This window comes from Crotalus tigris, unplaced genomic scaffold, assembly GCF_016545835.1.
Source record: "Crotalus tigris isolate CLP2741 ecotype Arizona unplaced genomic scaffold, ASM1654583v1 scf7180000024469.1203045, whole genome shotgun sequence".
NCBI classification, from domain to species: Eukaryota; Metazoa; Chordata; class Lepidosauria; order Squamata; family Viperidae; genus Crotalus; species Crotalus tigris.
In genome coordinates this window covers 429,607-455,036 of record NW_024100640.1, presented here as the reverse complement: position 1 = coordinate 455,036, position 25,430 = coordinate 429,607, and the positions used below count along the sequence as shown (strand labels likewise).

General features: G+C 40.3%; 1 protein-coding gene across 2 annotated transcripts in view; it reads left to right on the top strand.

Annotated features, from left to right (window-relative positions):
* The window catches only part of PDE3A (phosphodiesterase 3A), a 281,509-nt gene that overhangs the window by 184,680 nt on the left and 71,399 nt on the right, over nucleotides 1-25,430 (top strand). Inside the window, exon 2 of one of the 2 annotated variants that reach the window (XM_039332943.1) lies at nucleotides 1,210-1,260. The exons of the other annotated variant lie outside the window; for it this stretch is intronic. Within the exon in view, the coding sequence (XP_039188877.1) occupies nucleotides 1,210-1,260 (51 nt within the window). The remainder of the gene's footprint in view (nucleotides 1-1,209; nucleotides 1,261-25,430) is intronic. 2 annotated transcript variants of the gene reach the window in all.

Genomic DNA, 25,430 nt, shown 5'->3' with positions numbered 1-25,430 from the left:
GAGTTATAGACTATTGTACCAGATTATTTGCTTTTGATTTGCTAAAAAGAAAATATCTAGGACTTGACTTTGTAACTGACTTACAAATGGATAATAGAACTATGGAGCCTTATAAAATGTCCACAGTCCATACAATGTAAATTTAGATTTTAAGAACACTGTTTTATAATTAATGCTTTGCCCAAATTGGTGAGGCAAATTCTTAAAAAGTACTTGTGAAGAAATAGTTTGACTTTTCTATTTTATTCTGAGGAAAGCTTGAGAATTTCAACCGTAAAGCACAACATCAAGTTCTCTCTTATGTGTATATATGTGCACACAACGCATGTATATGTTTCCCAGCTCCAAGGTTTACAGTAAATCCTGGGCTTTTTTTTCTTCCTGTTCTTTGGAGTTAATGGACATTGGGCTGTGTTTTTTTTCCACCCAGCTTTGAGAGTTGGGTAGATCTGTGTTCTATGTTTATGTGATAGTTCTGCCCAATCTGAAAAGTATTGGTTAACTCTTGTCAAACCTCAGTATTCCACCAACATAAATAAATAAATCAAAGACATCACATTCCATTCATGAGCATTTTGCCAACAGTATTTTGTCCTTTACAAGCAATTTTGAAAACAACTTGACTTCCACCAAAGCTGAACATGCATAGACAAAAATAAGAGGCGGTCTTGGAACTACAACAGTTAAGTCATTGCAGTAGTTATGCAGGTGACCACGTGACCCCGCCCAATTTTATGACCCTTTTTTGCAACGGTCATAAAATTGAAAATCTGATGGTTATTTTATCCACTAGGGGCTTCTAGCTGAAAAGCAGAAATAAATGCAGGAAAATGGCAAAAAATGACATATTATTTTTACTGCCTTCCTTTTTCATTGTTTATTTTATTGCTCTGTTACTTTACTTCTGTTTACACTCTTTTCATTTTTTTCCTTTTTATTACTGTAAGCTGCCTAGAGTAGCTTCAGAGCAAGACAGGTGGCAAATAAATAAAACAAATAAATAAATATAAAAATTGTGATCAGGTCACCATGGGACACGGCAAATGGCCCTAAAGGTGATTTTGATAGTGGCATACTTTCCGTAAGTGCAGACATATCCCTTGATTTATAGATTTGCATGTATGCAGATATATTACAAATTAATAGCAGTAGTAGTAGTAGCATCAATGCTGTTACAGCAGTTACTCCTATTCTCTTGTCTTTCTGTAGATCATGGGATATTCTGAATGGGATCACAAACGAGGACCAAGAGGATCGCAGGTCAGATTTTGAAGGATTTTACTGCGCCTGGCTAATTTAGGATTGAAGAGTGTTACGTATTTGGAGGCCAATCTTGTGCGCAGCTATCCAGTGCCTCTGAATTATGGTTATTAAATACCCACCTAGGTTTGCCTTTTAATAGATTTTCATGGTCATTAACATTGATATTTATTATTTTTATCCCTCTGCTGCTGTTTTCCTTCATTTATAGGACCAGTGTACAGCAGTGTTTTTCAAACTTGGCAATTTTAAACGATGTGGACTTCAACTCCCAGAATCCCCCAGTCATTAGGAACCTCAGCTTTTTCATTTGTTAGATTGGCAGAATTCGATTCAAATGGCCAAGTTACTCATCCTCACTCTCTTGCTAAGAATATTTGTGAATTGCAGTAACCACAAATACATCCAGTGGATATATTTGAACTTGGGGGCAAATCACTGGGTTTGAATTCCTACATATTTCAAGAACCTCAGCTTCCTTTACTCCTCATTGTTTTTAAATGGAAACAGTGCTTTAAAAAAAAAATATGGTTAAAGCCTAATATTCATGCTTTGAGTGCAAATACTCTTACTTTGGAACAACTCTGATCTGGGCACTTCGTCTCTGTGTTGGTGATGTTTGTATTTATTGATACGGGCCATGAGTAATTATAGGATCTGCCAAGCTTCCAAGGCAAGTTCCCATTTGAACGTCATTGTGAAAACTGTTGGAAAAAATAATCTATCACCTTATTGTTGTGATCCACCCTGCTGGCTCCTGAGTAAAGTCTTTTATGTAAGGCTGCAGCTATTGTAGACTTCAGTGGTATGGTAAAGTTTTGGAGGAACCCATGATTAAAATTCAGTTTTGATTTCACTTGATCAACATTTAAATCTAAATTTCTAAGATTCAAAGTTTGACAGTGATAGAAACATGTTCAAGGAATATCTGTCTCTTCTAAATAAATTTAAATCTCCCAAGCCAAATGAAGTACATTTTAGGGTAGAGAGAAAACTAGCTAGTATTCCTATCCATCTTACATGTCATCTTTGAGAAATTATGGAAAACTGATAATATGCCAGAGACCTAGAGAAGAAACTATTGTATCTATCTAATTAAAAAAATCAGGGATCTATTGATCAGTCAGTATGAGGTCAGTACCTTGGAGGTTTCCAGAACAAATTATAATGAGATCATATTGATGCATCTTGGAAAGTATCATGTTAATTATTTAAAAAGCAGCATGGATGTTTTTTTAAAAAAATCTTATCAGTTTTTCATACCATAAGAAACAATTGTTCTATTTTATTATATTTGGAGAGATCTTCTCCCTAGTATTATGACCAATTCTAGGCATCACTCTTTAAGGAGTCAGAGGAATTGGAACAGGTTCAGAAAAGAACAAGGATGATCATAAATTAAGTAATGGGCATGTTAAGACTTAAAAAAAAAACGGGGTGGGATTGGATAGCATCTTTCAAGTACTTAAGAGACTGTCACACAGAAGGTTAATGCCAGTTTAGTGTCTTATTCTAAGTTACATGAAATAGCATAATGCAGGGGTGTCAGACTCACAACGTCACGTGACATGTCGCGACGTATCACAACTTTTTTCCCATTGCTGGCAATGGGGTGGGCGCAGTTTTGCCATGACGCATCCAGTCCGCAGGCTGGCAGTTTGACACCCCTGGCATAATGGATATAAGTTAAAAAAAAACAACACCCTGCATAACAGTACAGGTAATTCTGAAATTAATGACTGTATTGGAACTGCTCACCTTGGTCATAACTCATGACAGTTGTAAAGCCAGTTGGTCATGTGATCTTACAATTTTATAATCTTTTTTGCCCTGGTCGTTAAGTAAACACTGTGGTCATTAAGTCATAGTTTGCTGTGGGCCAGGTTGGCCGCAGTCTGGAAGTAAATACCAGCTTTCAGCAAATTTGTCATAAAATGTGGTCACATGACCGCAGGACACTTCAATCAGCTGTAAATATGTGGTCGTGTGATGGCAGGGGAGAACCACCAGAACTTCAACTCCAGGTCATAAGTACTTCTCAGGTAGGTGTGTTGGAATCTCGAAGTGTCATTAAGTGACTGGTCATAAATAAAGATTCTTTGTAAGAACAGCAGGACAATAACTTAGAGAACTGGGGGGGGGGCTCTCTGCATCGGATGTATTCAGTCAGCAACTATAGAACTATTTCTCATACATGGTTTAAACTGAGTTTCTGCTTCAAGCAAGGGGTTCGATTCAGTGGCCTAAGTATCCCTTTCTAAATATGTTGAATTTGCATTCTTTTCTTTCATAAACATAATAATTTTCTTCTTGTATCACTTATACCTTAGAAATAATGTTTTTAGATCTTAGAGCATCTAACCAAGAAGTTGCACTTCAGTTTGTGTACTTTTGCTCTAGAGGCTAACCTCAAGTTAAGGGACACCATGGTTATCTTTTTCTTTGGGGCAGTTGGCTGAATGATTAGTAGCCTGGGTTTATTCACAGGTTATAATTTTGGCTTGTGAAAGTTGGAACTTGGGTTGTTTGTCTGAGAAGGTTTACTAAAACATCAAGCAAAAACTTCTTGCCTGGGAAGTAAAGATAGAAATAGTACAAAAGATGCAACTAAGATTAGCCTATTGATTCCAAGGATTACAGTCAAGGCCCTCTACATCTCAGAAGCAGCAACAAAAAGCATTGTGTGAAGTATTGTGAGAATCACTTGGATAAACTAGAGTACCACAGCTTAAAGGTCAAATATCTTAGTCTTGGGGAAGCCAGATTTACTTAACAACTACAGTGCAATAATAACAACTGCAATAATTTGCTTTTCTTGCGGCAAGAAAAGTCGTAAAATGGGGCAAAACTCGTTTAATAACTGTCTTGTTTAGAAACAAAAATGTTGGATTCAGTTACAGTCGTAAGGCGAGGACTGCCTGTACTTGGCTTCCCACCTATTGTAAATTACTCCTCTCCTCTCTTCCTCCCATCCCCCATTGAGGAACAGCTTAGCATCACATAGAACAGGGACGTGCCTGGCTGAGGAATTCTGGGAGTTGAAGTCCACAAGTCATAAGAAGGCCAAGTTTGAAGACCCCTGATGTAGAAGAACATTTATTCTGCACTTTTTCGCCAGGTTGTGATGCAAGGCGACAAATTTCTTTTTCTTTTGTTGAAAGACTGGATTGGTTGGTTTGATAGTGTTCCCCCCCCCCTTGGAAAGATCTAAAAGAACACCACCACCACCAACATCATTGAACCAGTTTATTGGGTATGCCATATTGACAGGGTATATTAGCTGCTGCATTTCTGGTGTGTGTGTGGGGGGGGAGGTTGCTGAGTGGGTGGCAAGGTGTAACCCTGAATCTACAAAGAACGAAAGTCCTTCTTTTCTCATTTTCCATGAGATGATGGTCAGAAGAAACAGGAACGAATCCTGTGGATCCGAGGTATTCTAATTCATTTTAAATGTAAAAGAGCTCTCCATTATATATAGCAGAGGTGCTGTAATTTACTCTTCCCGTTCCTAAGCAACAGCTATTTTCAGTTTGAATGCGTCTGGTGTTGTCTACCTACTTTATGCCTCTATGAGGCAATTCATTAGTGGATATTTTCCCCCACCTCCAACCTTCACACACACACCCCGCCACATGTACTTTCTCTCTGGTCCCTGCTTTCTGTTGAGCGATCAAGACTTCCAAATTGGTGAAGATCGTGGAGTAATAATCCCATTGCTCCATTCTCTTCCTCATGATACGTTTACAAAGAGGAAACTTTGGGGTCCTTGAACTCAACCTGAGGAATGGATTGAAAATAACTCCTTCGCCGTTAGACTGAAAGTCTTCGGAGTAGAAGTTCTCCTAAGCAAAACCATGAAACGTAGATCTATGATCTTGTCGAAACGCCGATGGGAGTCCATTCCAACCACTGGACAGGTATGGTGGCTTCATGTTATAATTTCACCTTGGCAGTTGAGAGCTCCAGAGATCGGAGTTTGAAGCCAGGATTGCCATAGATCGCTCTCTTGTGCCTACAATTAAGGGTGCAGGATCATCACTGCTTTTAGAGCCTGTCAATCTACTTGTTCAGGTTTGGGGTTTTTAACAGCACATTTTTTGACTTGTGCAACAGAAGGAAGGAATTCATTTTCTACCTACGAAAAAGAAACACAGTAAGAGCACTCTTCATAATACAAGCAGTAATGTTCATTGCAAGGTTTTAAAAGCAGGTGCCAATGAGAATTGTGGACAGCTGAAAAGTAGTTTAATGGTTTAGATTTTCTAAGTGGTCTTTGGCAAGAAACCCCAGATTGAGTTTTGAGCTCACATAAGTTGCAAATTCAGTGTATAAATAATTGCAGGTTGATCTCAATAACAAATGGCTTAGGTGTGCCTGAGCATCCAGAAGAGTTTGTTGAAAGGCAGAGAACATTTGTTTCTTTAAAATATTATCATAATCCTCAAGTTGTTCTACTGATTAGGAAATTTCTCCTTAGTTCTAGGTTGCTTCTCTCCTTGACTAGTTTCCATCCATTGCTTCTTGTCCTGCCTTCAGGTGCTTTGGAGAATAGCTTGACTCCCTCTTCTTTGTGGCAACCTCTGAGGTATTGGAACACTGCTGTCATGTCACCCCCTAGTCCTTCTCTTCATTAAACTAGACATACCCAATTCCTGCAACCATTCTTCATATGTTTTAGCCTCCAATGCCCTAATCATCTTTGTTCCTCTTCTCTGTACTCTTTCTACAGTCTCAACATCCTTTTTACATGGTGGTGACCAAAACTGGATGCAGTATTCCAAGTGGGGCCTTACCAAGGAGTTATAAAATGGTATTAACACTTCATGTGATCTTGATTCTATCCCTCTGTTAATGCAGCCTAGAACTGTGTTGGCTTTTTTGGCAGCTGCGGCACACTTTTACATTAGAAGTTAGGGATTTAAAATAAAATTTCCATTCTTGATCTGGCTTGTTCTTTCTGTGGATGGGAGTATTCCATATAATCTCTTCCATCTAAAACAATTGGAAGTTGTTCTTTTTTTAAATTCTGAGAATGACTCCAGGGAGCAGGGCATCTTGCTGACTGATCTTCCCAGGTCATGTGGAGAAATAAATAAGTCTTGGAAATTTGCAGACGTGGAGCTTTCTGATTGTTCTCAAGCAGCGCCAAACTTGCTCAGAAGTTGTGTAGAAGAGCTTTTTCTTGTTAAGCACCCAGTGTGGTCTCAAGACAGAATAACAGAATTGGAAAGGACCCTGGAGGTGTTCTAGTCCAACCCCCTGCTCAAGCAGGAGATGCTATGCCATTTCTGACACGTGGTTTTCTAGTCTTTTCTTAAGAGGCTCCCGTGATGGAGCACCCACTACGTCTGAAGGCTGTCCCACTGGTTGTCTATGCAGATTCTCAGTCATCCAGGTCATAGTTATCCCAGACTATGGCAACTGGACTTTCTTGTTTTTCTTTGAAGACGTTTCACTTCTCATCCAAGAAGCTTCTTCAGCTCTGATTCTGTTCCACTGGTTAATTGTTCTCACTGATAGGAAGTTTCTCCTTAAATTCCAGGTTGCTTCTCTCATTATTTTCCATCCATTGTTTCTTGTCCTACCCTCTGGCACTTTGGCAAATACGTTGACACCCCCCCCCCCTTTGTGACAGCCCCTCAAATACTGGAACACTGCTATCATCTCACCCTTAGTCCTTTTTTACAATAAGCATTTTTTACAGGTTTTTTACACCAGATTTTTGAAAATGCGGACAAAAAAAACCCTTTGACGCTAAAGATGGGGGGGGGGAAACTTTATATGTTATATTGTAACCCCAAAGTCCCTATTTTGTACTCTGGCATCAGGGTAAGAGTCAAAGTCATTTTTCATTTGAAGTTTACATTATTCAGTTGTTGGGGGATCGCTGTCTCACAGCCACAAAAAGCCTCCAACAATATTGAGCAAAACCATCATCAGCATCAAAAAAGAGCCCTGAATTTTTCATTAGCTTTAAAAAAAACTTCCTAAACTGACCTAGATAGGGGAGAGTATAAATTTGAGAAGTTTGAAAAACTGAAAACGCAGAGTCTTTGGTTGTTCGGGTTTTCTCCCACGTAAAATTGGAAGTGTCTTGGCGACTTTTCGACGAAGTCCCATTCGTCATCTTCAGGCTGGTGCTTTCAGCTTCGTGCTTTGAGCAGCAAAGAAAACCCGAACAACCTATGGTCATTTGTCTAGTTACAGTGGTGCTGAAAAATGTGATTTATGAACAGTCCTCACAAGCAACAACCGTCACAGCATTCCTCTGGACGTTTTAATTGTGATTTGGGCACTTGGCAACTGGCATGTATTTACAACAGCTGCAGCATTCTGGGGGTCACATGATCACCATTTGTGATCTTCCCAGCAAGTTTCCAACCAGGAAAGCAATGGGATTTACTTAATGACGGCATGATCCACTTAACAACTAAAGCAAAAAAGTTGTAAAATCAGATGCAATCACGTGATGATTCGCTCAATGATTGCATCACTAAGCAACGGAGATCCTGATCCCATTTGGGCTCATGAGTTGAGGACTACTTGTCCAAATTGCAAAGTTTACTCCAGTGTGGATGGATGTTGTTTAAAATTACCCACTGCTTAGTTGACAGTTGAATGGAAATCCCCAAATACCAAGGGAGGACTGGACTGTTGCTGAAAATTTCTGGGAACTGACATCTGGAGGCATCTAAGTTGGGGAAGATCTCGCTGAAAGCCTATCCATCAAATTAATTTTCCTGGATTAATTAATCTGGGTGCTGGAGTAGCTTCCTTTACAGAAAGGCCGAAGTGCTGTTAATCGTTTCCTTCTAGGAAGCAACTCCAGCACTCAAATTAACGAGGGAACATTTACAGCAATTCAGCCTTCCTGTATGGTATGGAAAATATGAATGAAGGCAGTTTTTCCCACCCACCCACAAAGCTAGAATGCAAGGTCATCCATTTAAAGTAAATGTGGGGCAATCTGGAGCCAATTCAAGAAAATATTTCTTTTCATACAATTCTACAGTTGAACCGTAGCATTTATTGCTGTCAGATGTGAAGTTGGCCCCCAGTTTGGGTGGTTTTAAAAAGGGGGTCCAGACAGATTCATGGAGGATCAGAATCTGGTGACCGTACAGGTAGTTCTCAACTTATGACCACCAAGAATTTCTGTTGCTAAGCGAGACATTTGTTAAGTGAGTTTTTGCCCTGTTTTACGACTTTTCATGCTACAGTTGTTAAGTGAATCACTGCAGTTGTTAAGTTAGTAACCTGGTTGTTAAGTGAATTTGGCTTCCCCATTGACTTTGTTTACAAAAAGAAATCACATGACCCTGGGACACTACAACGGTCATAAATACGAGCCAGTCGCCAAGCATCTGAAGTTTGATCACGTGACTGTGTGGGGATGCTATAATGGTCGTAAGTGTGAAAAATGGCAGCCAGAAGTCATTTTTTTCAGTGTCGTTGTAACCCTGAACTGTCACTAAATCAGGGGTAGGCAACCTTGGCTCTTTTATGACCGGTGGACTTCAATTCCCAGAATTCCTGAGCCAGCCATGCTGAGGAGAAAGAGAGAGGTTCCCATGTTGAGCCATGCTGGCTCAGGAATTCTGGGAGTTGAAGTCCACGAGTCATAAAAGAGCCAAGGTTCCTCACCCCTGCACTAAATGTACTGTTGTATTCTAGCTCTTGAATCAGGAGAGCTGTGTTTTCAGGATCAGCTTCTAGGAAGCAATAAAAAAGAAAAAGACACCCAAGTGAGTGCCTTTATCAGACAACTGTATGACTCAGAATGCAGCATTCGAAAAGCCATTGGCCTGATCAAGCTCAAAGGCTCTTCTTTAATTCATAGAAGAAAAAGTGCTGATCTTGAAAGCAAATTGGCTTTTGGCTTTGATTTTTTCATTCATAGTGATGCATTTGCCAGGAGGCAGGTTCTCGGAAAAAAAAAGGCAGAGTGCTTATTTTTTGTATGTATTTTCATTAAAAATAATGGAACGGCCTCTTGTCACTATTTTAAAATTTATATCTTGCTATGTATTATTAAGAGCGTGAGGCCTGGTTCTTTTATGGTTTCGAGATATTAAACATTTATGATTTTGCAGGCATCGACATGTTAACTAATATTTCAGTATACAAATGTGCCAAATGAGGTTAAAGCGGCATTCTGTATAGGAATAAAAAAAGGGATTCTAGGGAGGAAAAAAAGAAAAAAAGGCGCTTGTGATGATATGCTTGAAAGTTTGCACCACTCAGTAAGTATAATCAAGAACTGAACTAAATGGATGCAAAATGATGAAAATGACCAGTGTCAATTCATGTTAGATTTTCCAAAGGCCAAAGGGAAACTTTGAAGTTCATGTTGAAATGTGAGGTCCTTGGTGCTCTCTGAACTTGGTAGTTTTCTTGCAGACGTTTCATTACCCAACTAGGTAACGTCATCAGAGAACTTTTGATGTTGTCTTCCATCTTTCAAAGGGCTGCAGCCTCCCTAACTTCCCACGTTTCAATTCAAAGCAACCCAAAGATTCTTGGGCAGTCAAAGAGACAGCAAAATCCTACAGAGGCTGAGCACATATATAGCAGGGGTCTTTAAACTTGGCCCTTTTATGATTTGTGGACTTCAACTCCCAGAATTCCTCAGCCAGCCTGGCTGGCTGAGGAATTCTGGGAGTTGAAGTCCACAAATCATAAAAGGGCCAAGTTTGAAGACCCTGATATATAGATAATCCTCGACTTATCTCAGTTTGTTTAGTGAGCATTCAAAGTTACAGCAGCCTAAAAAGAGTGACTTATGATCATTTTTCACACTTAATGACTGTTGCAGCATGTCCACGGTCTCATGATCAAAATTCAGATGCTTGCCCACTGACCCATATTTATGACTGTTGCGTGTCCCAGGTTCATGTGATCCCCTTTTGTGACCTTTTGACTAGCAGAGTCCATAGGGGAAGCCAGATTCACTTAACAATCAAGTTAACAGCTGTACTAATTCATTTAACAACTGTGGCAAGAAAAATCGTAAAATGGGGCAAAACTCACTTAACAAATGTCTCACTTAGCAACAGAAATATTGGCCTCAATTGTGCTCGTAAGTCGAGGACCACCTGTACTGATTACTAACTTGCAAGAATGAATTTCTCTCAAAAAAGACTCCCCAAAGAAATTGAAATGACAGAGAACACTCAACTTCTTGGAAATTATGTGAAAAAATTATGCGTAATTTTTCATCATTGCTTCTTGAAACCCGGCACTGGGGGAGGAACTTTGTGACCATAGTGACTATGAAAAGAAAAAAAAAAGTTTAATTCAGTATCTTTTAGTTCACCGGTCCTGTAAGAAATCTTGTTGCTGTTGTTTTTAGCACCAGATGTTCCCCTTTACTTGAGATGTAAGCCCCATGTTTGTCCTAAGTCATGATGGATCAACGCTCAGCATTCTTGACACCAAGGAATGACTGGCCCAGGCCCACAAAATTTGTAAATAAAACAGAACATGAGCAACTCCTTCAACTCCTCAAGAATTAAGAAATAATAATAAGAAAATGTCCCATTGGGTCTATTTTCCAGATCATGTGTTCATTATGTAAGAGAAGGGAATTGCTCCATTACCAAGAAGAAGATAAACATACTACAAAATCAGTGTTGTTGTCTTTTGCACTCTAGGCAGTGAATCTGGAGATCATCAGTGAAGTTGGAATTTACTGGTCAGCTTGGAAAAGAAAATATATTTGTGGTTTTTTTTTTTTTTTAGGAAAAGAAAATATATTTACGTCTTTTTTAGTATGTTTCACACCCTACCATGTCTCTTAAGACTACTGATGGCATGTGCATTTTGCCCCACCTTCCATTTTTACCCTTTTAACAAAAGTTTCCCAGATGTCATGAAACGTTTTAGAAAGTGAAATTGTTTTAAGAAAAGAGCTGATGGATTTACCTGGCATCTCCCAGGCTTCAGGCCATTTCAAACTCTGAGTACTATTCAGATTTGACTACTGTAAGAGACTTATAGTAAAACTATTTATACAATGGATATGGACACTATATAGCACTTATTTACAAGAAGAGAAATTAGTTCTCCAGATCTTCTCTATGTCAGGTGGGACTTACATGGAACTGAAGGTTTTCTTGCAAAAATTACCATGTTAGTGACCAGTAATTTGCTTTTTAATTTTATATGTACAGGTAGTCTAATAATAACAATAACAATAATAATAATATCTGGGAAATATGAATGTATTTGGGTCAAAACATAGTAAAGAGACCCAAAAATAACTTTGATTCCATTTCCCTTTACTCAGAATTAAATACAATTAATATAAAATTTATTTGCTTGTTTGTTTGCTTATCAAATTTATTTACCACCATCTCGTGGTTCAGAGCGACTCTGAGAGTTCAAAGAGATCCAAATAACTTCAGTTATTCATAACAATATTAGAGGATATAAATAAATAAAATAAAATAAACTACAATAGTTTTCAATCATGCAGTTAACAACTTTCCCATTCCATTCCATTAAAATTAAAGGAGACTATGAGTTCTAGTCCCACTTTAGGCATAAAAGCCAGCTCGGTGACCATGGGCCAATCCCTCCCTCTCAGACTGACTACCTCACAGGGCTGTTGTGGTGGGAAAAATGGGACAAGGGAAGAATATTTTCTATGTTAGCCACCTTGAGTTACTTATAAAGGAAATAAAAGGGGAAGGAATCTAATAAATAAAAATCGAATACATCTAATAAATAATTAAAATTCAGTTCAGTAAAAATGTTTAACTCTGAGGTAAAATATTCAGCAACATTTTGGGGACAGGTTTTGTTTAGACTTCTCCTTAAAAAGAACTTTAAATGTCTAGGTGAGGGGAGTGGGGTTGGAAGTAAAACTGAAACAGGCAGAGGTGATTTTTGCTCGAAGTGTGAAAACCAGAAAGAGTCTGACAGATCTCTCCATCCCTGCTGAAGAGACAGGATGAAAGATTTTATATGTTGATTTCATGATGTATTTTCCCCTCCAAATTTCTCATGTTGTGGGGGAAACTTCATTTTTGGTGGCCCCTGGAAGTCCACAAGTAGTTCTAAAAGAACAGCGGTATTTATTCTTTTACTGCATCCTTAATGTATGGAGTGTTCTTCCAACACCTTCAAGTTTGATGTAGTGGTTAATGTGCTGGCCTGGAAACCAGGAGATAGTGTGTTCTAGTTCTACCTTAGGCTTGAAACCAACTGGGTGACTTTGGCCCAGTCGCCAGGAGACTGTGAGTTCTAGTCCCCCTTAGCCATGAAAACCAGCTGGGTGACTTTGGGCCAATTGCCAGCAGACTGTGAGTTCTAGTCTCACCTTAGGCATGAAAAACTGTCTGGATGACTTTGAGCCAATCACCAGAAGACAGTGAGTTTTAATTCCATCTTAGGGATGAAAACCAGCTGGGTAAGTTTGGGCCAATTGCCAGGAGACTGTGAGTTCTAATCCCAGTTTAGGCATGAAAGCTAGCTGGGTGACTTTGGGCTAGTCCAGGGGTAGGCAACCTTAACCATTAGGCCAGGGGCAGGCCACCTTGGCTCTTTGATGACTCGTGGACTTCAGCTCCCAGAATTCCTGAGCCAGCATGGCTCAGCTTGGAAACCTCTCCCTTTCCCCTCAGCATGGCTGGCTCAGGAATTCTGGGAGTTGAAGTCCACGAGTCATAAAAGAACAAGGTTGCCTATCCTTGGGCTAGTCACTCACCTTACAGGATAGTTATTGTGGAGAAAACAGGAGAGTAAGGAGTATTATGTTGTTCTCTGCCTTGAGTTACTTAAAAATAATAATGGCAGGATAAAAATCTAAGAAATAAATAAGTTACTGCAAAGAAAGATGTGCAGGCTCTGATTTCTTAGTGAGTCATCCTTCGGAAAGGGAGAGAACTCCCTCGCCGCTCTGGTTTATTTATTTTTTTGAAGTGCATCATTAATTCTCCTGGCCAGGCCCTCTTTCCCCTGGCATGTTCCTTATCAAGTGGAAGGGGAAAACAGGGAGCTGCTGTTCTCTCCTTTGTTTGCTGGGGGAGGGGGGGACGTCCCCCACATCACTTTTCTCCTGCTACTCATTTCTGGGTAGTCAAATGACCGTCTTCATCTTTTGCACCCTGGTTCCCCCCACCTCCTCCAAAACATTTGGGATGCTGGTTTTTTTGGCTCAGGGAGAGAGAAACTATATACAATCCTGTCTGCTTTTAATATAAAACATACACAAAAATGCGTATGTGCTGGGGGAAATGAATGCAAGAATGGGAATTGGGAAGGAGAAATGTGTACTTTTCTTAAATGTACAGTATTTAAAAAAAGAAAAGAATGGGTTTACCTGATGTCCTTCAGTTCTTCAGAGATTTGGGGAGCTTAAATGAGCACTGAGAAATGCAAAAAAAGCCATTTAGGTTTGACTTCTTTTTGTGACTTTGGCTGTTTCCCGCCTTTTTAGAATAAAATTCTATTCTGTTGTGTTCTTTCTATGCTATGCCATGCTATGCCATAGAAGAGAATATTTGTAATTCAGGGTTGAAATGAGCAGTCCTTTCTTCTCTCTGAGCTTAGTGGTTTTCTTGCAGACATTTCATTACCCAACTAAGTAACATATTCAGTACTATAGAGAGTGGGTATATATTTAAATATGAGCCAGCAGTGTGCTGCAGCTGCCAAAAAAAGCCAACACAGTGCGAGGCTGCATTAACAGAGGAATAGAATCAAGATCACGTGAAGTATTAATACCACTTTACAATGCCTTGGTAAGGCCACATTTGGAATACTGCATCCAGTTTTGGTCACCACGATGTAAAAAAGATGTTGAGACTCTAGAAAGAGTACAGAGTAGAGCAACAAAGATGATTAGGGGACTGGAGGCTAAAACATATAAGGAACGGTTGCTGGAATTGGGTATGTCTAGTTTAACGAAGAGAAGGACGAGAGGGGACATGATAGCAGTGTTCCAATATCTCAGGGGCTGCCACAAAGAAGAGGGAGTCAAGTTATTTTCCAAGGCGCCTGCAGGCAGACAAGAAGCAACAGATGGAAGCTAACCAAAGAGAGAAGCAACCTAGAATTAAGGAGAAACTTCCTGACAGTTAGAACAATTAACCAGTGGAACAACCTGCCTCCAGAAGCGGTGAATGCCCCAACACTGGAAGTTATTAAGAAGAGACTGGACAGCTATTTGTCCGAAATGGTATAGGGTTCCTTCCTGAGCAGGGGGTTGGATTAGATGACCTCCAAGGTCCCTTCCATGGAGAAAACAACTTTAATGTGTGCCTTCTTAACAGGGTAACTCATTGCATAATCTTTCCCCAGGCTTCCTAGTTCCTGTTTGAATTCTGTCAAATTTTCATTTCTTTTCATATATTGATCCCGTATGGATGGCCAAACACTGGAAGTTGAATTCTTCAGACTTGTAGAAATGTGCACAAATCTTAGTTCTTCCCCTAGATCATTAGCAGCAATTCCCAGATGGTTAATGAATTATAGATTTTAAAAAGACAGAAGAGAAATGATTAAATAAACGAGTATTAATATGCTTAATGTGCTTAAATAAAAATTTATCAAAGTTATGCATTAAATTGCAGTATACGCCTTGCCTTCTGAAAAATGTAGAACCCTTACCTCAAGTAGACGTTCTTTATTACTATTCATTCCTATGTATTATGTGCAAATATGTTAGTAAGTCCTGATGGACATTTATCCATAATTACATATTTAGATAAAATCACATGAAATTTATCAAATTTAACACATACATTGTGTATTTTATTATAACACACATGGCCTGGGTGATCTGTGAGTAATAAAACACAATGAGCATCTTTCTCAGGATGCTTCCATTAAAAAAAAAAGCCCTTTGTCAAATCGATTTTCTCTACATGTCCATTGAGCAGAAAGAATCCAATCTCTGCTCCTGTCTGTGGATCACATGTGATCATTCCAGGAAGTGCTGGAGAAAATTTAAAAAGCCTTCAAACGGTATCTTAGTGCTGCTATTAGTAGATCAGGTGTTTTAGAATTTCCAGAACAGAAAAATTCACAACGTTCCCTTGACCACGTTAAATGTTTTTTTTTTAAAAAAATGTTTTTTTCTTTCATTGTTTAATTTAATTAATTTGTTTATTTATGAGGCAGGGACCACTGAGCACAAGTTGATCTTTGTGCTTGCATTCAGGAGATCCTACGTTCTTCTGCGACCAATCCAGAAGTCTCAATGCTTACAAATTCCAAAATTACATGTACAAAGATAAATGCAAGCCGGCAAGCCTGCAGTGCAGAGAAGCAATTTTTAAGCCCCTCTGCAGCAGAGATGGAAAATGGATTCTTTTATTTTTTTTTATTTTTGGCTGCAACTCCTTTCATTTCTTCAAAACAGCTCTCCTGCCATAGAAGAAGGCTGTGAGATATCAAAGCTGTCCATTTGCCAGAGATGGGTATATATACAGACCTCTGCATTCAAGCCAGGTCCAAATCAGAATATCAGTTGATATATTTTCTTCTCTCCTTAAAGGGAAATATGGCAGAAAAGCTCTGGATCCTTTTCTCGTAAGAAAAGCAGCGTCTAGCATCGCCTCTCCATCTTCGAATGTTGCTTGTTTCCAAATCCTATGAATAATTCATTGGTTTTTATATTATTTAAATGCCTTTGCTTGCAGCTGACCTGGTACTAGCTGGCCTCTGCCGATGCATAGACCGTGAAAAAGGTGCGCTCTTGCTAGCTTGCTGTCTTACCTTCTTTCTGCTTCTAGCTTTGATGTGAAACTTTTGAACTTTCTTTTTTCTGGAAGTATCACCATCTTAGTCTAATCCTTCTTTTTCTTTTCCTTTTTGCCTGGTACCATTTGTTTTTAGGTTCTGTGTTAACAAAGCTGCAGATTTGAATAAAATAGCTAGATGGCAACAAAGAGTACAGAAAATCTTGACATTTTGCTGCCATCTAGTGGTTGTATGGATTTTGTAGCTCATATCCAATGAATCTACACCAATAAAAAAAGAAAAACATAACTGCATGCATGTGGGCAGGTAACATAATTGTCCATGCTTGGTCTATAGGTCCCTATTTGGATTGTTTAAGAAGGCTTTCTGGCAATACTCCTGTTTTGGGGTCAAATGGTCATAGTCCATATAACCACACTTGTATCAGGCCCACTTAATTGATACTCTTATCAGGCCCACTTAATTGATACTCTTACTTGCCAGAGAGTTGCTTCTGCTCAGGGTCATGGCTGTGACCTTGCATTTCTTGTACAATTTTCTGCCAACATCTTTCCATGTGTTGTATTTTTCACATTCCTTTCCCATCCTCTAGGTGTTTGATGCTGGTAAAACCTGGTCATTACTGGAGGAAATTTCACCCTTAGGCTCTAGCAAATGCCTCAAAGCAATCTGGTCTGACAAGTCAAAGGTATTCCATAAATTAAGAGTTGGCTTGTGGTCAGATAGGAAATAAAATAAAATAAAATAAGATTTTAAAGTTGGGCTCAAAATGGGTAGGTTGCTTTCTTAGAAACCTCAATTTTTATGCAACTAGTTCCAATCATCATCATCAAGTTGAAAGGGACCTTGGAGGTCATCTAGTCCAACCCACTGCTCAGGCAAGCAATCCTATACCATTTCAGACAAATGGCTGTCCAGTCTCTTCTTAAAAACTTCCAGTGTTGGAGCATTCACCACTTCTGGAGGCAGGTTGTTCCACTGGTTAATTGTTCTAACTAGTCAGGAAGTTTCTCCTTAGTTCTAGGTTGCTTATCAGATCACATACTGGCAGTTCTCGACTTACAACCATTCATTGGGGCCAGAATTTCCATTGCTAAGTGAGGAGGTTCTAAAGTGAATTATGCCTGATTTTGTGATCCTTTTTTTGCTCTCCTATTGTTAAGCAAATCACTGCGGTCATTAAATGAATCATGCAGTCCTTAAGTGAATCCAGCTTCCCCCTTTGACTTTGCTTGTCAGAAATTGGCCGGGAAGGTCGCTAATGCTGATCCCACAACCCTGGGACACTGCAACCAACGTCAACACATGCCGTTTTGCCAAGTTCCTTAATTTGGATCATGTGACCACGGGGATGCTGCAACGGTCGTTAAGTGTGAAAACTGGCGATAAGTCACTTTTTTCAGTGCCATTGTAACTTGTAACGCTTCCTAACTGAATGGTTGTTAAGTCAACTATTCATACCTGTACATTGTGTAGTCTAGAATTCTTGGAAGAATACAACACAGATGACTAAATTAATGTTAAAAGTCGATGGATTAATTCAAAAGGCATTTTTAGTTCATACCCAGTTTTCTACGTGGGTCTCTTAGATACCAACAAGAAGTCCATAAGTAGGACACATCTTCTCATATCAAAAACCTTAAAGTCAATAATTCACTTCCTAAATGATAGTCTGTTTCTCTTCCTGTTTGTATTTTCAGAGATTTATGGATTTATTGGTGTGTGTGTGGGGGGGGGAAGTTCACTTTTTCCCAACCCTTTCTGGAAGTGATGGGACTTCCTGTGTGTCAAGCATTTGCTCTTCCCATAAATTGAGCTCACTCCGCTCTCCTTTTACTTGTAAATGTTTATTTTCATCATCAAAAAGCTATTTGTTGGTTTAAGTCATGAACATTGACGATCAACCCAGCTCTGCTTCAGAAAGCGATTCTTCTCTACCCTGATGAGCTGGAAATTAAGTTTATAAATCTAAGAGTGCAATAAAAAGACTTGTGTTTGAATGGGGTGATGCAGAATTGCTCTTTGTGAAAGAGGGTGAGAGATTCTTCCACTCGGCTTCCCTCCTCTTTCATATGACATTGTTTACCCATTAGGTTTCGAAGCTGGGATAGGTGGAAAATAATTTCCTCGCTGCTCATCGAGTTTGCATGAGGCAATGAAAAGCCAACATTGCAAATGTTATTTAGAGAATGCATTCCTTCTGCATATCATAGCCTGGTGGGTTCTGCTTTCGTCGTGAAAAAGTACCGATGGATGCAACTTTGGCCCCCTTACCACAATTTAACCTTTTTACATACTTTTGGCCTGGATGATTCAGTTTCCATTTACATATTGCACTTCATTGTAGAGCAGTGGTTCTCAACTTGTGGGTCAGGACCCCATTTGGGGTCGAATGACCATTTCACGGGGGTTGCCAAACAACGCAGTTCGCCATTTTTTTTCCCTTTTCCTTAGCTGTGCTACTCCCTTTTATTCTATTGGCTTTTGAAAGCCAATAGAAGAGACTCTCTTGAATAGAGTCTAATTCTATTGGCTTTCAAAAACCAATAGGAATTGTCCAGGCTGTCTCTGCCCTGCTGAGCCTGCTAAAAGTCCCATTCTGCAAACAGTGCTGCACCAGTTGAGTAGTCCTCGACTTATGACTGGTTGAGTAGTCCTCGACTTACGACTTGTTGGGGGTCACGCCATTAAAAAGGTTGAGAACCACTGTTGTAGAGAGAAACCCCCGGCAACAGTTCGTTCCAATGATTCTCTGACTCTGGGCCTAATCAAAAAATTTTCATTTGGACTGAAGAAGTTACCTGGATGCGTAACGAAATATCTCAGTTTAATAAACTTTGGCCCCGTGGCCATGATTCAACCTTTTTACGTGCTTTTGTGCTGGATGATTGAGTCTACATTTACATGCTGATGGATTGGATTCTTCCGGATTTCCTTTTAAAGGGGGAATATTTGTAGCACAGGGTCTCTGAGCTTTGGGTGTTTTCTTGCAGATGTTTCATTACCCAAATAGGTAACGTCATCAGCGCTCCGATAAACGAAACGTCTGCAAGAAAGCAACCAATCTCAAGAGGGCTTCAAGGATTTTCTTTTGCTTTTATTACATGGCAGTAGATGTTCTTCTTGTATGAAATCGTAGGTGATGGAACCTCCATACATATCTCTTGCCTGGACTCTCCGATTTGTTTGCTTGTTGGTTTAGCTCACGGGTCGGCAACCCGCAGCTAGCTAGCTCTCTCTCTCTCTCTCTCTCTCTCTCTCTCTCTCTCACACACACACACACACAGTGGGGAAGAGGACTGGCAGAGCAAGAGCAGGAGACAGACAGCCCAATAAGAATGTGTGTCAACTTGTGAGCAGAAGATCGGAGGGAAGGAGGGAGGGAGGGAGGGAGGGAAGGAGGGAGGGAGAGAGAGAGAGAGAAAGAGAGAGAGAGAGAAAACTCATGCACAGCAGTCTCTATTTCTTTTTAATTAAACTCTTCAATCAAGCTCCCCCCCTCCCGTGTGTGGGCGCATGCAAGTTTTGCTGCTCCCATGTTTTCTTTTCTCTGGGAAATGGGTCCAAGTGGCTCTTTGAGTATTTAAAGTTGCCAACCCCTGGTTTAGCTTTTTATCGATAGGATCCTCCAGGAACTTGCAAGCATAAACATTTAATTATCACCAGCTCTTGTTTATGCTTATTCATTATTTTGGATGGGTTTTTTTTATTGTTTTAATGTCTTTTAAATCGTTTTAGAGGTAGTCCACAACTCACCATCACAATTCAGCCCAAAATTTCTGTTGCTAAGCAAGACATTTTTTTAAGTGGGTGTCGCCCCAGTTTACGGCTTTTCTTGACACGTTTGTTAAGTGAATCACTGCAGTTGTTACGTTAATAACACAGTTGTGAAGTGAATCTGGCTTCCTTGTTGATTTTGCTTGTCAGAAGGTCACAACAGTTGATCACATGACCCCAGGACATGGCAACCATTATAAATATGAACCAGTTGCCAAGCGTCTGAATTTTGATCACGTGACCCTGGGGATGCAGCAACGGTCGTAAGGCTGAAAAACGGTCATAAGCCACTTTTTTTCAGTGCCGTTGTAACTTCGGTCACTCAACGGATGGTTGTAAGATGAGGGCTACCTATATAATTTTAGAACTGTAAGCCGTCCAGAGTCATTTCGTTGAGTTCAGGTGGCTATGGAAATTGAATAAATAAGTAAATAAAACTAATGTTTGAAACTCCTATATGATAGTTTGGACTGAGAGATCTTGGCTGGTCTTAGTTGCCCCTTGAATGGAATTAAATCTGAATTTCTCCATCTTTAGTCCGACATCTTCGCTTCTACCTCACAGTGACTGATTATCAAAATCAAGAGTGTCCTGCAGAATTCTGGGAGTTGAAGTCCACAAGTCCTAAAGTTGCCAAGCTTGGAGACCCCTGGTCAAAATCAACTGGTTATACTCTAACTGTGAAAACTAGTACCGTATTTTCCGGCGTATAAGGTGACTAGGTGTATAAGACGACCCCCCCCCCGTCTTCGGCGCCGATTTCCATGCCTAGAAAGTCGTTTTATACGCCGGAAACTACTGTAATTTCCAGCGTATAAGACGACTCGGCGTATAAGAAGACCCCCGACTTCGGCACCATTTTCAACGCTTTAAAAAGTCATCTTATATGCCGGAAAATATGGTAGTTCCTCTTTCTCTTCTTTCCTTATCATCTACGTTCAGTTTATTCATGTTTGTATTCCTTCTTTTAATTTAGATGGTTAGTTTGAAAGGAAAAGTTTTTTTTTTTTTTGCTTGTCTGCTTTTTTTTTTTAATTGACCTATAAGCTGCTCTGGGAACATTTTTTGACTGACGAGCCAGCTCTCCCCCTCCACACCCTCCTCCCATCCCTAAAGCTTTTAAGTGACTTTGAAGAAGAAGGAGAAGGAGGAGGAGGAGAAGAAGGAGAAGGAGGAGAAGGAGAAGAAGAAGAAGAAGCCGCCATTGGTTCAAATTAGGTCTGTTGCTATTATTACTGAAACATATTAAGCTTTTAAAAAAGAAAGCTCTTTCTAAACATGGCTTAAGGCTGAAACCAAATAAAAAAGAGAAGAAAATGAAGAGGTAAAAAAAATAGAAAGATTTACGTCAATTCTCCTCCAAGTTGTATATTTGTAAATTCAGCAGATTTGCTATAAATTCTCTTACAACAAGGAATTTTGGACCTCTACTCCGTCCTCCCTCCTTCTCTTACACAAACACACACAGACACACAGAGGGAGAGAGAAAGAGATTCAGGGAAACACATAGAACCCTTCCTGACTTCTTGACATTTTTTTTTTAATCAGCGAAATTAACATACAGGGTTAAAATAAGCCCATGATAGATTGATTTTTATTTTTTGGTCTAAATCTGGATTGCCATATAACAGAAAGCATATATTTTTGTTTTGTTTCCTATTTCTCTTCGTCTTACTGTTAGCATTATTCTCTTTTGGCACATCAGGTTGAAAGGTTTGCCTCTAAGATCATCCTCTTGCTTTCCTTGAAAATAATAAAAAAATAATCTATGTAATTTCTCTTTATAGGCCACTAGAAACTGGTGCATACGGGATGGAAATACACTAGAACAGACTTCTTCATTGTCTTTCTTGCCTACCTGGTCTTAATCTGGTCGGTCCTGTTTTTAGGGCCCCAGTCCATCTAACATTACACTCTGATTTTTATTATAAACATTTAATACTATGGAATTGCTGCAAATTATATGAGCTTTGAGGCACATAATCTTACATGCTACCTAAATGGCAGTAAATAGCTTTTCTTTTTGATTTTTTTTTCCACCTGCAGTCCAAGAAATCAGTTTAATAAGTGTGACTTTGACTGGCAGAAATGTGTGATTTTGTGATTCCTTGCCATACATGGCTTGCAATTATTTTTCACATAGATGTAAAGTGTTACAAGAAGAAAAAAATCTGATCACGCTGGTCTCTTGGTTGACCTTTTTTCCCTCCCTCCCTCCCTCCCTCCCTCCCTCCCTCTCTCTCTCTCTCTCTTTCTCTCCCCCCTCTCTCTCTCCCTCCCTCTCCCTCTCCCTCTGTCCCTCCCTCTGTCCCCCTCTCTCCCTCTGTCCCTCCCTCTCTCTCTCTCTCCCTCCCTCTTTCCCTCCCTCTCTCCCTCCCTCTCTCTCCCTCTCTCCCTCCCTCCCTCTCTCCCTCTCCCTCTCTCCCTCTCGCTCCCTCTCTCTCTCCCTCCTCCCTCCTCCCTCTCTCTCTCCTCTCCCTCCGTCTCTCTCCCTCTCTCCCTCCTCTCCCTCTCTCTCTCTCTCTCCTCTCTCTCTCTCTCTCTCTCTCTCCCTCCCTCTCTCTCTCTCTCCCTCTCTCTCTCCCTCTCCCCCTCTCTCCCTCCCTCCCTCTCCCTCTCCCTCTCCCTCCGTCCCTCCCTCTCTCCTCTCTCTCCCTCTGTCCGTCCCTCTCTCCCTCCCTCCCTCCCTCTCTCTCTCTCTCTCTCCCTCCGTCCCTCTCTCTCCCTCCCCCCCTCTCTCTCCCTCTGTCCCTCCCTCCCTTTCTCTCCCTGTCTGTCTGTCTGTCTGTCTCTCTCTCTCTCTCAAAATCAAGTTTTATGCTCTAACGTAGACAAATTCTGTGAGAAAGTAAACTTTGGAAGGTTCCCTATGGACACCATTTTCTACTGTCTTAACTCATGTGGTCTGCTTGTCAACACAATGCTGTTGAACTTCCTGCACTTCGTCGTCTTAAATCTGCTCATTGTCAAAACCTCAGCATGCTGAGATTTTAATAAAATAACTCACCCACCCCTTAACCGGAAAGCAGTTCCAGAATTGTCCTGAATTTGGTCGTAAATCAAGAGCTGTTATGAGTCAAACGTTTACTTCATGCTCTTCTGTTCAAATAACAAATAACTTTTTGGTTCAGGCCACAAGTGTTACTCTTTCTCACTCTTCATCCTTTTGAACTACCATTAATCCATGTTTTCATTTTAAATAGCTAAAAATATATGTCCCTCTTACGTTTGATCCAAAATTTAGGCATACACAGTTAAGAACCTCTGCGAAATCTTCTCAAAAAGCTTGTTAAAGTAGGATCTTGAATACAGGTGAGCTTTGTGCCAAATCTGTGTTTTTAAGAAACTAGTCTCAAATACAATAGATAAAAAACCTAGCTACTCAGACATATATGCAAATGTTTCCTCGTGCTCAAGATATGAAAATTAATCAGTTGGAAGAGGCATGTTTCTACTAATCATTGGTGAATCAACCAAATTGTTCATATCTGGTCTATTTTTCATGAGATAGTACATGGAAAGGACATGCCCAGTGGCTATAATTAAATTTTAGAGAAACAACAGGCTTTGAATTCTATTTTCTATCCTTATTCAACCTATAGAGAAGACTGCTACCAGTTATAGTCATAGCAATGGGGAAGGGAAGGGGAGGGAGGGAGGAAGGAAGAAAGGAAGGAGAGAGAGGAAGGAAGGAAGGAAAGAAGGAGAGGGAGGGCAGAAAGAATGAAAGGAAGGAAAGAATGAAGGGAGGGAAGGAAGGAAGGAAGGAGAGGGAGGGCGGAAAGAAAGGAAGGAAGGAGAGGGAGGGCGGAAAGAATGAAGGAAAGGAAAGAAGGAAGGGAGGGAGGGAAGGACAGAAGGAAGGAAGGAAGGAGAGGGAGGGTGGAAAGAAAGGAAGGAAGGAGAGAGAGGGCGGAAAGAATGAAAGGAAGGAAGGAGAGGGAAGGCGGAAAGAATGAAGGAAAGGAAAGAATGAAGGGAGGGAGGGAAGGAAGGAAGGAAGGAAGGAAGGAAGGAGAGGAAGGAGAGGAAGGGCGGAAAGAATGAAAGGAAGGAAGGAGAGAGAGGGCAGAAAGAATGAAGGAAAGGAAAGAATGAAGGGAGGGAGGGAAGGAAGGAAGGAAGGAGAGGGAGGGCGGAAAGAATGAAAGGAAGGAAGGAGAGGGAGGGCGGAAAGAATGAAGGAAAGGAAAGAATGAAGGGAGGGAAGGAAGGAACGAAGGAAAGAAGGAAGGGTTTCTTGAATCTATAAACAAAAATGGAAAGAGTCCCTTCCTTTCACAGGAAAAGAAAGAGAAGGAAACCAGAGATAGGGATTGCCTATTCCACAGCTAAAGCTGAGGAATTTAGAAAGTTGCCTTAAGTTAAATCATATCATTAGATCATCGGTATTGTTGACAGAATCTGGCTGCAGCCCTGCAGGATTTCAAGCGAGAGTCTTTCCCAAGGTTTGTTAAGAGGAGACGTTTCCTTGTTTGCTGAAATTTTAATATCGGCATTCAGTCTTGTTGACAAGCCATTGTATAGAGCAGTGTTCCCCCAATTCCCAGAGCTGCCAAGTTGAAGGTTTTTGTGCCAACTGAAAATCAGTACTTTCATTGCGTAATAAGGAAAGCCTTTTGTATACTCTTTGCTTTTTCTTCTGGATTATGTTCCTGTACTCAGTCAACTTATTTTGACTGATAAAAGTCAACTTATTTTGACTGAAGCCTCCTTGCTCAGAACTTCCAAATATTTCTTATTCTGTTGACCAAGGAATATTTTTTTTTTTTTTTTGCTTAAGGTGAAGGAGAAGGTAGCATCTTCCCACCATTTCGTTTATTTCATTCCATCTTATCTTGCTACCACAGAGGTGAAGGGGCATAGTCCTCCATAAGCCTTGAAAGCAGTAAGTAAACTCAGGGACGTAGGCCTGTCTGTATGATCCACAAAGCTTCATTATTCATTTATTCATTAATCCATTCATAGAATAGAATAGAATACTTTATTGGCCAAGTGTGACTGGACACACAAGCAATTTGTTTCCGGTGCATAAGCTCTCAGTGTACATGCAAAACAACGAAGTGATAAATCATAAGATGTCAATAGGAGAAGGTAATAGGAAAGATGAGAAGGATAATAGTGATACAGCCTTACTACATGGGTAAATATCCTTAAACATAAGACAGTGCTGTGGGAATTGGGTGTTCAGCAGAGTGATGGCATGAGGGGAAAAAAAAACTATATGTCTCGTTCAGTGGTTCTCAACCTGTGGGTCGGGACCCCATTTGGGGTCGAACGACCATTTCACAGGGGTCGCCAAACAACGCAGTCCGCCATTTTTTCCCCTTTTCGTTAGCTGTGCTACTCCCTTTTATTCTATTGGCTTTTGAAAGCCAATAGAATAGACTCTCTTGAATAGAGTCTAATTCTATTGGCTTTCAAAAGCCAATAGGAATTGTCCAGCTGTCTCTGCCCTGCTGAGCCCACCAAAAGTCCCATTCTGCAAACGGTGCTGCACCAGTTGAGTAGTCCTCGACTTACGACTGGTTGGGGGTCGCGGCATTAAAAAGGTTGAGAACCACTGGTCTAGTTGTTTTGGCATGCAATGCCCTATAGCGGCATCCTAAGGGGAGGAGTTGAAACAGTTTAGGTCCAGGATGTGAAGGATCTGTAGATATTTTCTCAGCCCTCTTTCTTGCTTG